Here is a 12,092-nt window from a genome sequence, read left to right on the forward strand (position 1 = left end):
TTTTTCTTTTACTTTTCAAAGAGTGAATTGGGGGGAGGGAAGGGTGTGCAGGGAGAAAAGTGCAACAATGAATAAATGGAAATTCCCAGTCTCTGTAAACTTTCGTGAAAAGTTAATAATAATAATAATAATATAAAAAGTAGAGCGTATTTTTTAAAAAATCAATCATCAATCAGTGGTTGCCCAATACTTTTGGGGTATGGTCCAAACTATGTAGTTTGTAGTTTTAGGCCTTTTATAACTTGGCTTTAGTTTTATCAATTTTATTTTACAAAACTCCTCTCATCACAACTCCTTCTTCACACTTCAGTTTAAGGTGCAACATAAAATATACTTTAGAATTCAGGCCTAGACTAACTTTGCAAGCTGTTGTTATATTGTCGACTCTGACTCATTGCGACCCTATGAATAACAGATCAGAAACTTGCCCCATCCAATTTCAAGCCAGCACGCTTTATCTCAACTGAAATACCATCCTATTGCAAAGCTTTTCCTTCCCATTAAGACAGGTGCACCTTTCCCTGTTTCTAAGGCATTTATGAGACTATACTGAATATATTGTTTACTAGTCTGCACTGTGAGAGTCTCAGGAAAGAAAATGTGAGTGTCAAAGTTTCATCCTCAGAGGTCTAGGGAAAGGGAGACAGGCATGAAGATAACAAAGTTCATTTGTGTGCTTACGTGGACCTGGGGAGTAGGCAGAGGTGGAGGCAGGAAGACTTAGGGGGACCAGGATATAAATGCCAACCAAGTTCTAATAAATTTAATCAACACAGGTGTAGGTTCTGGGTCTGAAACTCCAATCGATTCATTACAAATGGCTCGAAAATCCACAGCACATACTAAAACTCACTAAAGAACTCTTCAACCAGATCTCGTTTACCCCGAGCGCCGGATGATGACGTCAGCACGGCCAGGCAGTGATTGGCCTTAGGGGAGGGGCGTCAGCTAAGACGCGACTCACGTGTTGCCTAAATTCTCGCGAGAACAGCTGCCTCCTGTGCGGGGATGACCGCGGAGCCGGGCGGTGCTGGGGCCACCTCTCAGGTGTGAGACATGGCCCGGGGCCCCGGCCCGCTAGGTCGGCCTCGCTCCGAAACGGTCGCCATGCCCAAGAGAGGGAAGCGACTCAAGTTTCGGGCCCACGACGCGTGCTCCGGTCGAGGTGGGCGAGGGGGCAGGGGTGCTGAAAGCCTCGGGGCTAGCGGCTGGGAGAGGGTTGGACGGCGTTGTGGAGGTGTTTAGGCTGGGAGGGCGTCTCGGGCTGCAGACCTGAAGAGAGGAGGAGGTCTTGGTAGGGAAGACACTGGGAAGCAAAGGCCTCCTCCGTGAGAGCTGATGCTGTGTTTCAGTGACCGTGGCGGATTATGCCAACTCGGATCCGGCCGTCGTGAAGTCTGGACGGGTCAAGAAAGCCGTCGCCAACGCTGTTCAGAAGGAAGGTAGGCATTCGGCTGGCGCCTTCGACTAGGAAGGCAAAACCAAGTGTCTTAACTTTGCTGAGATTCTGACTCAATCGTTGAGACTTTTCCTGCAAATCATTGGGGGATTTGCCCATAAAGGTGTTTACTCATGCATTCGATGGACGGTTTAGCCAAGAGCAGTACTTGTGCAGCAGGATAAAAATACTTCTGCCAGTGTTTTTTTTCTAGGATAGTAACCACTTTCCTGCAGTTCACAGATAAGTTCCACTTAATCTTCAGTTTGCTTCCTTGGAATGTTCCTTTCCTTTCTTCACTGCTGCTATTGTTTTCTAGCTTTTTACATTTATGCCTCTGAGACTTTGTCTCTGGCTGACTCCAGGTCTTCTCTATCTCACACATTGCTCCCCAGAATTTATGTAAATGAAAAGAAAATTCACCTTTTGCTTTTAATTTTACAGGGTTAATAATAGGGGAATATTGTCTAAAGTTGACACGTTTAAGGATTCAGTTTCTGCAACTTTTGACTCAGTATGCACATTGCTTTTCAATTTTCTGTATTTAAAATGCTAAAATTCCTTTCTGCCTTTATACTTGATGATAGATTCTCAGCTTTCTCCAGCCGACCTTGTCAGACTTCCCCCACCTCCTACCACTTTGCTTTTTTTCTGATGGATGCTGGTAGCCTGGCTAAGCTGTTTGTATTTCTGGGTAAGACTGTATGCCATCTCATTCTCCTCTTATTTTCTTCTAGTAAAATCTCTTTGTGGCTTGGAAGCCTCTCAGGTTCCTGCAGAGGAAGCTCTTTCTGGTGCCGGTGAGCCCTGTGACATCATTGACAGCAGTGATGAAATGGATGCCCAGGAGGAGAGTATTTATGAGAGAACTGTTACCAGAAAAAAGAAAAGCAAGAGGCACAAAGGTATAGGACTATTCTTTTATGGCTTATTAGCCCTGTTTGTGGTTTTAAATGGAAATTTTCATTTCTCTTTTTCATAATGTTAGGGAAAAGACCTAATTCTAAAGTAGGATCTTAGTAGGAAACAGAGTTTTTTTGTTTTGCCTAGATTTGAAAGAGAAGGAGATTGGTAAGTCAGATTTCTGGATTTTACTATAATGGTATATTTAGGTAAAATCGTTTGGCAACATGAAAACAAAAATCCCTTAGATTTCTGATTGTGCAAGGAAACAGAAATAAGACCAAAAAAAGATTTACCCAAATATGTGGATTGACATTGTAACTAGTTTTTATTTCAGAAAAAGTTAGATAACATCATGGGCTTTAAAGTTCTCTGTAGTTATTTAATGTCTGCTCTATGACTATGTAAAACAAAGGAAAGTATGTAATGTTTAGATCTTAATGGAGATTTAATTTACACAAATAAACACAAAAATAAGCTAATGACATTTAATGTGCTAATTATGATTTAGATTAAATTTCAGATTGTGCCTAAGGCTTAACGATGAGACCCTCTTTAGGTGGAGGTTCTCCACAGTAGCCATTTTGTTTTTTAGCTGTGTATTTTTAAAAAATTAATTTAAATGAAAGTTTACAGAGACTTAAGAGTTTCCAGTCATTCATTATTGCACTTTTCTCTCTGCCTACCTCCCCCCCCCCCAAGTTCACCCTTCTCCTTGAAAACAAAAAGAAAAATTTTCATTGTTATGCAATCCCTCCTCCCAAGTCCGCTCCACTCTGCAGCCTTCGCTCTGGACTTCTCTGTAATGACAAGGATATCCATTCATATGTCCATTTTAAACAGTTTTCTCCCTCTTTTGTTTCAGTGCAATATACATCATTCCACCCCTCCTTTTTTGTCTTCCTCAACCCTGATGTCAGTCCTGTTTTACAACAGTGGCCCTATGCAATATTTGTTCTTTTGTGACAGAGATATTTCACTCAGCATAATATCTTCCTTGGTCATCCATTTTGTATAATATTTCATGACTTCCTGGTTTTTTCGTGCTGCATAGTATTCCATTGTGTGAATATACCAGAGCTTCTCTATCCATTCATTTGTTGATGGGCACTTGGGTTATTTCCAGCTCTTTGCTATTGCTAACAAAGCAGAAAGTAAACATGGGTGTGCGTATATCTGCTTGGGTGGCAGTTAAGGTTTCTTTAGGGTAAATTCCCAGTAGTGGAATTGCTGTGTCAAATGGTATTTCTATTTGCAAATTTTTGAGAAAGCTTCATACAGCCTTCCATAATGGTTGCACCATTTTACACTCCCACCAACAGTGGGAGTTCCAGTTTCTCCACAACCTCACCAGCATTTGATGTTTGCTGTTCTATTAAATTTTGCTATTTTTATTGGGGTGAGATGATATCCTATAGTTGTTTTGCACAATAGCTATTTTTAATGCTTTCTTCAGAGTTCTGACGACCCACTAGTTTAGATAGTCTGCTGAGTAATATAAATATGTAAAATATGTATAAAATATAGTAATTACACACACACACACACACACACACACACACATAAATGAGATATATATGTTTGGTCTTAGACCGATCAGAGATTATCAGGTATTTGTTAAAATATATTTAAATAAGTTAATGAACTGACAAATTGTTTTGTGATTATACTATTTATTGTTAGTGATCCTATTCTCTAAGACCCTAAGATTAATATCGATATTCCACCTTTGTTGTTCCCTTGTCCCCATAGCCATTCTGTTATATACGCTAATCATTTACTCCCATTGAGTTGAAACCAACTCATAGCTGACCCTGCAGTAGATTTTCAGTGGTTGTAAATTGCATGCGAGGAGATTGCCCATCTTCCTCCTAGGGAGCTACTAGTGGATTTGAACTACCTATTGTGGTTTTGAGCTACATTTCCTTTATGGCCACTGATGCACTGAACATCTTTTCATGTACTTATTGCCTATTTGTTTGTCTTTAGTGAAATATCTATTCACATCCTTTGCTCATTTGTATGTTGGGTTAATTTTTATTATTGAGTTGTAAAAATCTGTTTAAGGTTATGTTTTTTTGTGTATGTGTGTGTGGCTTGAGTGATAGTGTGCAATGCAAATTATTTTGCATTCAACAATTCTTCCAGCTTATGTTTCATTGTAATAATATTATTCCCATTTCCTCTCTCTACTTGTGTCCATTTGCCTTTGTCTGTTCCTTACTGTTTTCTGAGCTTTGTGCCTGGGCAGATGTTGTTCTTTTGATCTTGTATTGTTAGTTCAAAAGTTCACATTCTTGTGTTACTGATCGGCCTATAGCCCTGTCTGTTACTTGACTGAGACTTGAGTCACAAGGATGATTTTAATTCCAGGGTTCAAGGGTGATTAAGGACCATAATCTCAGAGGTAAAACTTTTTTATATAATCAAGATACCATACACACTTGCCATCATATTGACCCCAACTCCTAGTGTTTCTCATAGAGGCAGAATTGTTATGTGCTGTTGAGTCACTTGCGACTCATACTGACCCTATGTACATGAGCCCTAAACCCTGCTCTATCACGTGCCAACCTCACACAATCTCTGACAATACCTACTCCCATTACCCCAATCACTGGATTGATCCATCTAATCAAGAGTCTTCCTCTCCTGCACTGTCCCTCTACCCTCCCAAATATGATATCCCTCCCCAAGGACTGGCCCCTCCTTGCAACATGCCCAAAGTATGTCAGATGAAGCTTCAGAATCCTTGACTCCAAGAAGCAGCCTGGTTTCACCCTCTCCAGGACAAACCTGTTTGTTCTCCTAGCAGTTCATGGTATATTCAACACTCTTCTCCAGTGCCACAGCTCAAAGGTATCACTTCTTTTTCTGTCATCCCTAGTCTCTTTCCAGTTCTCTGATGCATAGCGTGCATTTATGAAGATTATGGCCTGGATCAGGTGCACCTTAGTCTCCACTCTGATATTGTTGATCTTCAGTACTCTGCAACTTCTGATAGCTGACTTTCCCAATGCAATTCGTCTCTTGATTTCCTGGCTGCTGGTACTAAGAGTGTTGATTATGGAAACAAGCAAACTAAAACTGTTAACAGTCTCAATCCCTTCACCATCCATACTGATGCTGCCAATTGGCCTAGTGATGAGAATCTTTGTTTTCATGATGTTGAGCTTCAGTCCATATTGAAGGCTGCAGTCCTTGACCTTCAGCAAGCACTTCAGGTCCTCCTCAGTTTCAGCAAGCAGGGTTATGTCATCTGCATAACGCAGGTTGTTGATGACTCTTCCCCCAATCCTAATGCCACATTCTTCCTCGTACAGCCCAGCATCCCTGATTATCTGTACTGCATACAGATTGAAAAGGTGTGGAGACAGAATACATGCCTGGTGGACACCCTTCCCTATTTTGAACCATGCAGTATCTCCTTGCTCTGTTCTAACAACTGCCTCTTGGTTCAAGTATACGTTTCACATTAGCACAATCAGATATTCTGGGATTCCCATTCTTCTCAGAGTCAACCTCAGTCTTTTGTGGTCCACACAGTCAAAAGCCTTTACATAGTCAATGAAGTATTCCTCTGGTACTCTGCTTTCTGCCAAGATCTATCTAACATTAGCTATAATATCCCTAGTACTACGGCATCTTCTAAACCCAGCCTGCGCATCTGGCAAGTCTCTGTTGACATGTTGCTCCAGTTGTTTTTGGATAATTTTCAGCAGAATCTTGCTTGAATGTGATATTAATGATATTGTTTGATAATTTCCACACACTGTTGGGTGACCTTTCTTTGGAATGGAAACAAATATCCATCTCTTCCAGTCAGTTGTCCAGGGGACTGTCCTCCAGGTTTCTTGGCACAAGTTAGCACATCTAGGGTAGCATCTATTTGTTGAAATAAGTCAATTGGTATGCCGAATAGTCTTGGGTTTTCTGTGTTGTAATCTTCCTTTTTTTTTTTTTAATTTTACTAACTTTAATGAACATTTACAGAGATTTTGGATTTCCATTCATTGTTGCACTTTTTTTCTCTACCCCGCCTCCCCCCCTCCCCAGTTCGCTCCTCTCTTTGAAAAGCAAAAGATAAACTTCTTCATTGGTATATAATCCCCCCACCCCGAATGCACTGTGGTAATCATAATACCCTATCATATATCGCCTTTAAACTGTTCTCTCCCTCATCTGTTTCAGTTCAGTATACATAATCTATCCAGTTTTTCTCAGTCTTACCCCAATCCTGATGTCAGTCCCCTTCTACAACAGTGGCACCATGCAATATTTGTCTTTTTGTGACTGAGATATTTTACTCAGCATAATGTCCTCCAGCTCACCCATTTTTAATAATACTGCATGAGTTCCTTGTTTTTCAGTGCAGCGTAGTAGTTCATAGTGTGAATATACCATACCTTCTTTATCCATTTGTTTGTTGATGGGCACTTAGGTTGTTTCCAACTCCTTGCTACTGTGAACAAAGCTGCGATGAACATGGATGTGCATATATCTGCTTGGATGGCAGTTACAGTTTCTTTAGGGTCTATTCCCAGTAGTAGAATTGCTGGGTCAAATGGTATCTCTATGTTCAACTTTTTGAGTAAGTGCCACACCATTTTCCACAGTGGTTACGCCATTTGACAACTGGCACCAACAGTGAATATAAGGGTTCCAGTTTCTCCACAACCTCGCCAGCATTTGTTGCTTGCTGTTCTGTTAAATTTTGCTATTCTGACTGGGGTGAGTTGATATCTCATAGTTGGTTTTTTTCTCCTCATAGTTGTTTTGAGTAATCTTTATTATTGTGCTTTGAGTGAAAGTTTAAAGATAAATTTGTTTTCTGTGCTGTCATTCTTACAGATTTTATTTTATACATTAATTTCCATCCCCACATTTTAAAAGCATTCTTACTACTTTTTCCTTATGATTGTTTCCGTCCTTCTGTCCTATCTCTTCCTGAATTCTTTTCTTGGAAAAAGTCTAATTTTGCATGATTGATTGTTATTAAAAGGAGCACATATCTCTCATATAACGTGTTATTGTGTACCGTATAAGCATATCTTGTTTGGCTAACAATGGATCCACATGAGTTTATTTAGTTCCAGGTCAATTAGTTAATAAGGCTTATAGTCTCAAGGGTTCTACCCATCGCTGTTACACTTTGTTAGTCTTGTCTTTCTGTGTTTGAGTTTCGTTCCATATTCTTCCACTGTGCTCAGGACCCTTTACTATAATCCCTTTTCACTTTGATAGCCAGGCCGTATCTAGTTCTGGTCCAAGATAGTGGAGAATGACATTTGTGTGATCCATTTATCCTTTAGCCTAATTGTGCTCGTGGATCTTTGGTTTTCTTTCCTTCTTTTTAGGTTTTTAACAGCGGTACCAATAGCTACATCTTAGATGGATACTTGTAAGAGCTGTAAGATGTAAGACTCTTGTTACTACTCACCAAAAGAAAATTTAGAACCTTGTTTTAAGAATATAATCTTTATTGTAATAGTCACATTTTACTCAATGTGAACATCTGATAGATTTGAACCACAAGTCTGTCAGCAGCTGAATGCTTTAACCAGTGTGCACTAGACCTCCTATATACGCAGGATACCCTTCCTTTATCAGATGTATAATTTGTAACTGACAGACTGTTAACCATAATTTATCTTTAACTTCTTGTTCTACTTTACCCTTGTTTGGTTTCCTCATTCTAATAAGACTGATTTCCATCTATACCTTTTTTCTTTGTTTCAGTTTTTCTCTTAGACATAATACAAAAGAAGAAAGAGCAGTATAATAAACCCCTATGGAACCATGGCCTAGATTCCACAGTTACCACAACTCAGGGTCATTTTTGTTTAACTATTTACTCTCCTATCCAATAGTAGATTATGTTGAAAATATTTATAGATAGTAAAACATTAAAAAATGTTAATTATTTAAAAGACTGTCTGTAACTATTTTAGTGATTATTCTCAAATGATAAGTATCTTAACAATAACTATTATCAAATCTAAAAAAGCTAACAATTTCTTAATATTATAATCATGTCAGTCTTGTCTCATATATATATTTTGTTTTTCACATACTTTGGCTTCATTTTATCTGTTGTTATTTGGAGAGCTTTTCCTCTTAACCTATTCTATCAGAATTCTTTATGTCCTTTCTAATTTTATCTCTTAAGAATAAAATCTTAAGGATGCCTTCGCATTGTGGTGTTGGAGAAGAGTACTGAATGTCCCACCAACTGCCAAAAGAACAGAGAAAGTTTTAGAGAAAGTGCAGCTAGAATGTTCCTTGGAGGCAATGATTAAACTTCACCTCACATACTTTGAGCATGTTACTAGGAGGCGCTGTTCCTTGGAGAGGGACATAATGCCTGGGAAGGTGGAGGGTCAGGGAAAGAGAGGAAGACCTTTGACCCCATGGATTGACATAGTGACTGCTGCAGTGGGCTCTTGGTGTCAAAAAGGGTGAGGATAGGACAGGGTTCATATCTGTTGTTCATAGTTACTATGAGTCAGATTTGACATGACAGCATCTAACAAGTCTTTAGAAACATTTTTTTACTGATTCTGTTTTCCTTTTTTGACACTTCTTATTAATTGTTTCTATAATAAATCTTTCAGTATTTATTGAAATTTTTTCCCCAAAGAAAAGATTTTTTTTTAAAGATAGAAGATTTTTAATAGTGTTCGGGTGTGTCTTGGTGGAAGAATTTCCCATAGTCATTTTGTCTTCTGTTTCATAGAAGATTTAATGTGGGAGAAAAGGGGCCCCAAATGTGGTAGACTGATGCCTGGATGCTTATTGGTGCTTATAAGAAGTACTGGGAACCAGAAAAGAAGATGTTGCTCTAGATATGTATGGCTTCTGTTAGGAAGAATCTGACCAGACGGAGTAATAGAGCTGAAGGAAGTGGATAGCTAGGAAAGCAGAGAGAGCATTAAGAGGGTGATTTAGGGTTGGGTGTTTTAACTGAGGAAAGGAGAAAGCTGGTTTTAGGACATTTCTTTTACCAGCTTTGCGTGGCTTATTTATTGGGATGCTAACTGGAAGATTGTGGGTTGGATCCTTCAGCCACTCCACAGAGAAAGATGAGACTGTTGGCTCCTATTAGATGTACACTTTCATCAGTGACGTTATCATGAGTTTGAATCATCATCAGTAGTTAGCTCTGAGTTCAGCAGAGGCCAGATTCTGGTATTAGTGTTGTTGTTGTTGTTATGTGCCATCGAGTCGCTTGTGACTCATAGCGACCCTATGTTATAAGAGCTCTAAATGCTGTTCTATCCTTTGCTGACCTAGCCATCTCAAATGCACTTGTTCCCACCGCTCCAGTCACAGAATCGATCCATCTCATCCAAGGTTCTTCCTCTCCTTCGCTGCCCCTTCGCTCTGCCAAACATGATGTCCCTCTCCAAGGACCAGTCTCTCCTTGCAACATGCCCAAAGTATGTCAGACGAAGCTTCAGAATCCTTGACTCCAAGGAGCATTCCGGCTTCACCTTCTCAAGGACAAACCTATTTGTTCTCCTAGCAGTCCATGGTATATTCAGTACTCTTCTCCAGCATGAATTTTTATCTGAACTTGAGATGGATAGTAGACCTCAGGGTCATGATGTTAATTAATACTAATGATATCTGAAGGAGGTAGAGATAGATTGTCAAGGAGTTGACCAAATGTGACTAGAGTTATAGATCATATTGGCAGTGAACTAAGGAACCCAAATGTGACTATAGTTATAGATCATATTGGCAGTGAACTAAGGAACTAGGCGAAAAATAATGGTTAATGGGTAGTTAATTATTAAATAATGAGACTATAATGTAAATTCCTTAGTTTTTTTGTTTATTTTGGAGTTTGCTCCTACTGTCTTATAATCACTTTTGTTTTTAAATGGCTAACCAGAAAAAACTGTGATTGGGGATGGCATTGGAAATTGAGGGTAGGGCGTGGGGTGCAGAGCTGGAATTTAGAGCCAGAAAACTCAGATTCTTTTTTCTTTGGTAAGGTTCTGTTTTGTTCTCACTAGTAAAGTAGGTACAATACTGTTTTCCTTATTCCTCTTGCAGAATTACTGGAATTAAATGATGTGATCTATGCAAAGATATTTGGGAGACTAACATAGTATGTAAATAGGTGTTAACTCAAGGCTTTACATTTAAGAGCACGACTTACTCACTTGGGCAGTAAAGTTCCCAATACCTTGATTAAGTAGGAAATAATGATTTTAAGGGGCTTCCTTGGATCTACGTAAAATTATTTCTTTATTGTACACTGCCTGAGAGAACTGAAATGATTAGAGAGCATTAGATACTCAAATAGCACAGTGTTAAAGTTATGGTTCTGTTTTCTTTTTCAGAAGATGTAGACAGGGCTGGAGGAGAAGAGTATCCCATGGATATTTGGCTCTTGCTGGCTTCCTACATCCGTCCTGAGGACATTGTGAATTTTTCCCTGATCTGTAAGAATGCCTGGACCGTCACTTACACTGCTGCCTTTTGGACCAGATTGTATCGAAGGTGCGGCCCCAGAGAGCTCACTATGTTGTTACTGGGGTAGCGGATCGCATTGCTGTTTGTAATTTGGAGCTACTCACTGAATGGTGACTTCTTTTCACTTTGTCTGCTCTTTACATAGGCATGAGTCTAGCATTGGATTGCTTGAGCCCCCTTTGTGTATAAATTTGGTATTATTAATTCATTCAGGTAATCATCTCCCTTTATGGTTGGGGTCCCACCCACAGTATGTTCTTTCAGCAAAAAGTAGTGCAGTGCAAGTCTCTCTAAGAACTGTCTTTGACTTTTCTCTAGAAGTTTACCTTAACCAGAGTTTTCAAAAACTACAGATGCCTATACACTTAGTATGTCCAACTAAATTAGTTATTCCTTGGATTTTCTAGTCATCTTGGAAGTATGGAGTTTTTTTATTCTTATATTGCCCCACATAGAGCTATAGTAGTGAGGTGACAATGGGCTCACTTTTGGCGCAAGATATGAATGACTAGTGATGATTGTAAACCATCAGTGAGGATATGATGGGAAGTGATGTTCCAGTAGTAGAGACTAGAGAACTTGCTGAGACATCTGACAGCCTGATGGCTCTCCCCTAGGACAGAACTTTTTTTTAGCCACTGAATTAGTTCTATTGTTAAAAATTTCAAGAGTGCTCTCTGGTGGCATAGTCAGTAAGGAGTTGTGCTGCCAACCCAAAGACAAATGATTCAGATCCACTGGCCACTTTACAGAAGAAAGATGAGCCATCTCCTCTTTTGTGATTTATGGCTTCTGAAAACCTGCTAAAGGGTCAGCTATGAGTCCTTTCTGAGTTAACAACAATGAGTTTTTGTGGGTTTGTTTTTTTTTTAAGTTATAATTTAGAGACTTGCTCCATTGCTTTATTGTAGAGTGAAATAGTGAGGATTTAAAATTTAAAAATGGGTGCAAAAACCAAAACTATAAGGTGTATGTGAATTCGGTTTTACATAGCAAAGAAGCAGGAATGGTAGCTGAAACATGGAGATGGGTAGGTACTCACAAATGTATGCATATGCATGCAGGTAAAGCATTGAGAACTAGCTGAGTACTGGCCAGTAGACTAATGCATTATAGTTTAACAAGGAGCAGGAGGGACAGCCACATGGTGTAGGAGTAATGTGTCATGTTTCAGGCACTACACGCTGGATGCCTCTTTGCCTTTGCGCCTGCGACCAGAGTCAATGGAGAAGCTGCGTTGTCTCCGGGCATGTGTGATCCGATCTCT

At 39.6% G+C, this 12,092-nt stretch overlaps 1 protein-coding gene across 1 annotated transcript in view; it reads left to right on the forward strand.

The window, feature by feature from the left end:
- Positions 1–1,056: 1,056 nt before the first annotated feature.
- TMEM183A (transmembrane protein 183A) overlaps positions 1,057–12,092 on the forward strand; it is a 28,833-nt gene continuing 17,797 nt past the window's right edge. Inside the window, exons 1-5 of the mRNA XM_006887976.1 lie at positions 1,057–1,165; positions 1,353–1,442; positions 2,176–2,343; positions 10,693–10,852; positions 12,000–12,062. Coding sequence (XP_006888038.1) covers positions 1,057–1,165; positions 1,353–1,442; positions 2,176–2,343; positions 10,693–10,852; positions 12,000–12,062 — 590 coding nt within the window. The remainder of the gene's footprint in view (positions 1,166–1,352; positions 1,443–2,175; positions 2,344–10,692; positions 10,853–11,999; positions 12,063–12,092) is intronic.

The sequence above is a fragment of the Elephantulus edwardii genome, unplaced genomic scaffold (assembly GCF_000299155.1).
Source record: "Elephantulus edwardii isolate Elephantulus edwardi_28Jun2011 unplaced genomic scaffold, EleEdw1.0 scaffold00063, whole genome shotgun sequence".
Lineage (NCBI taxonomy): Eukaryota > Metazoa > Chordata > Mammalia > Macroscelidea > Macroscelididae > Elephantulus > Elephantulus edwardii.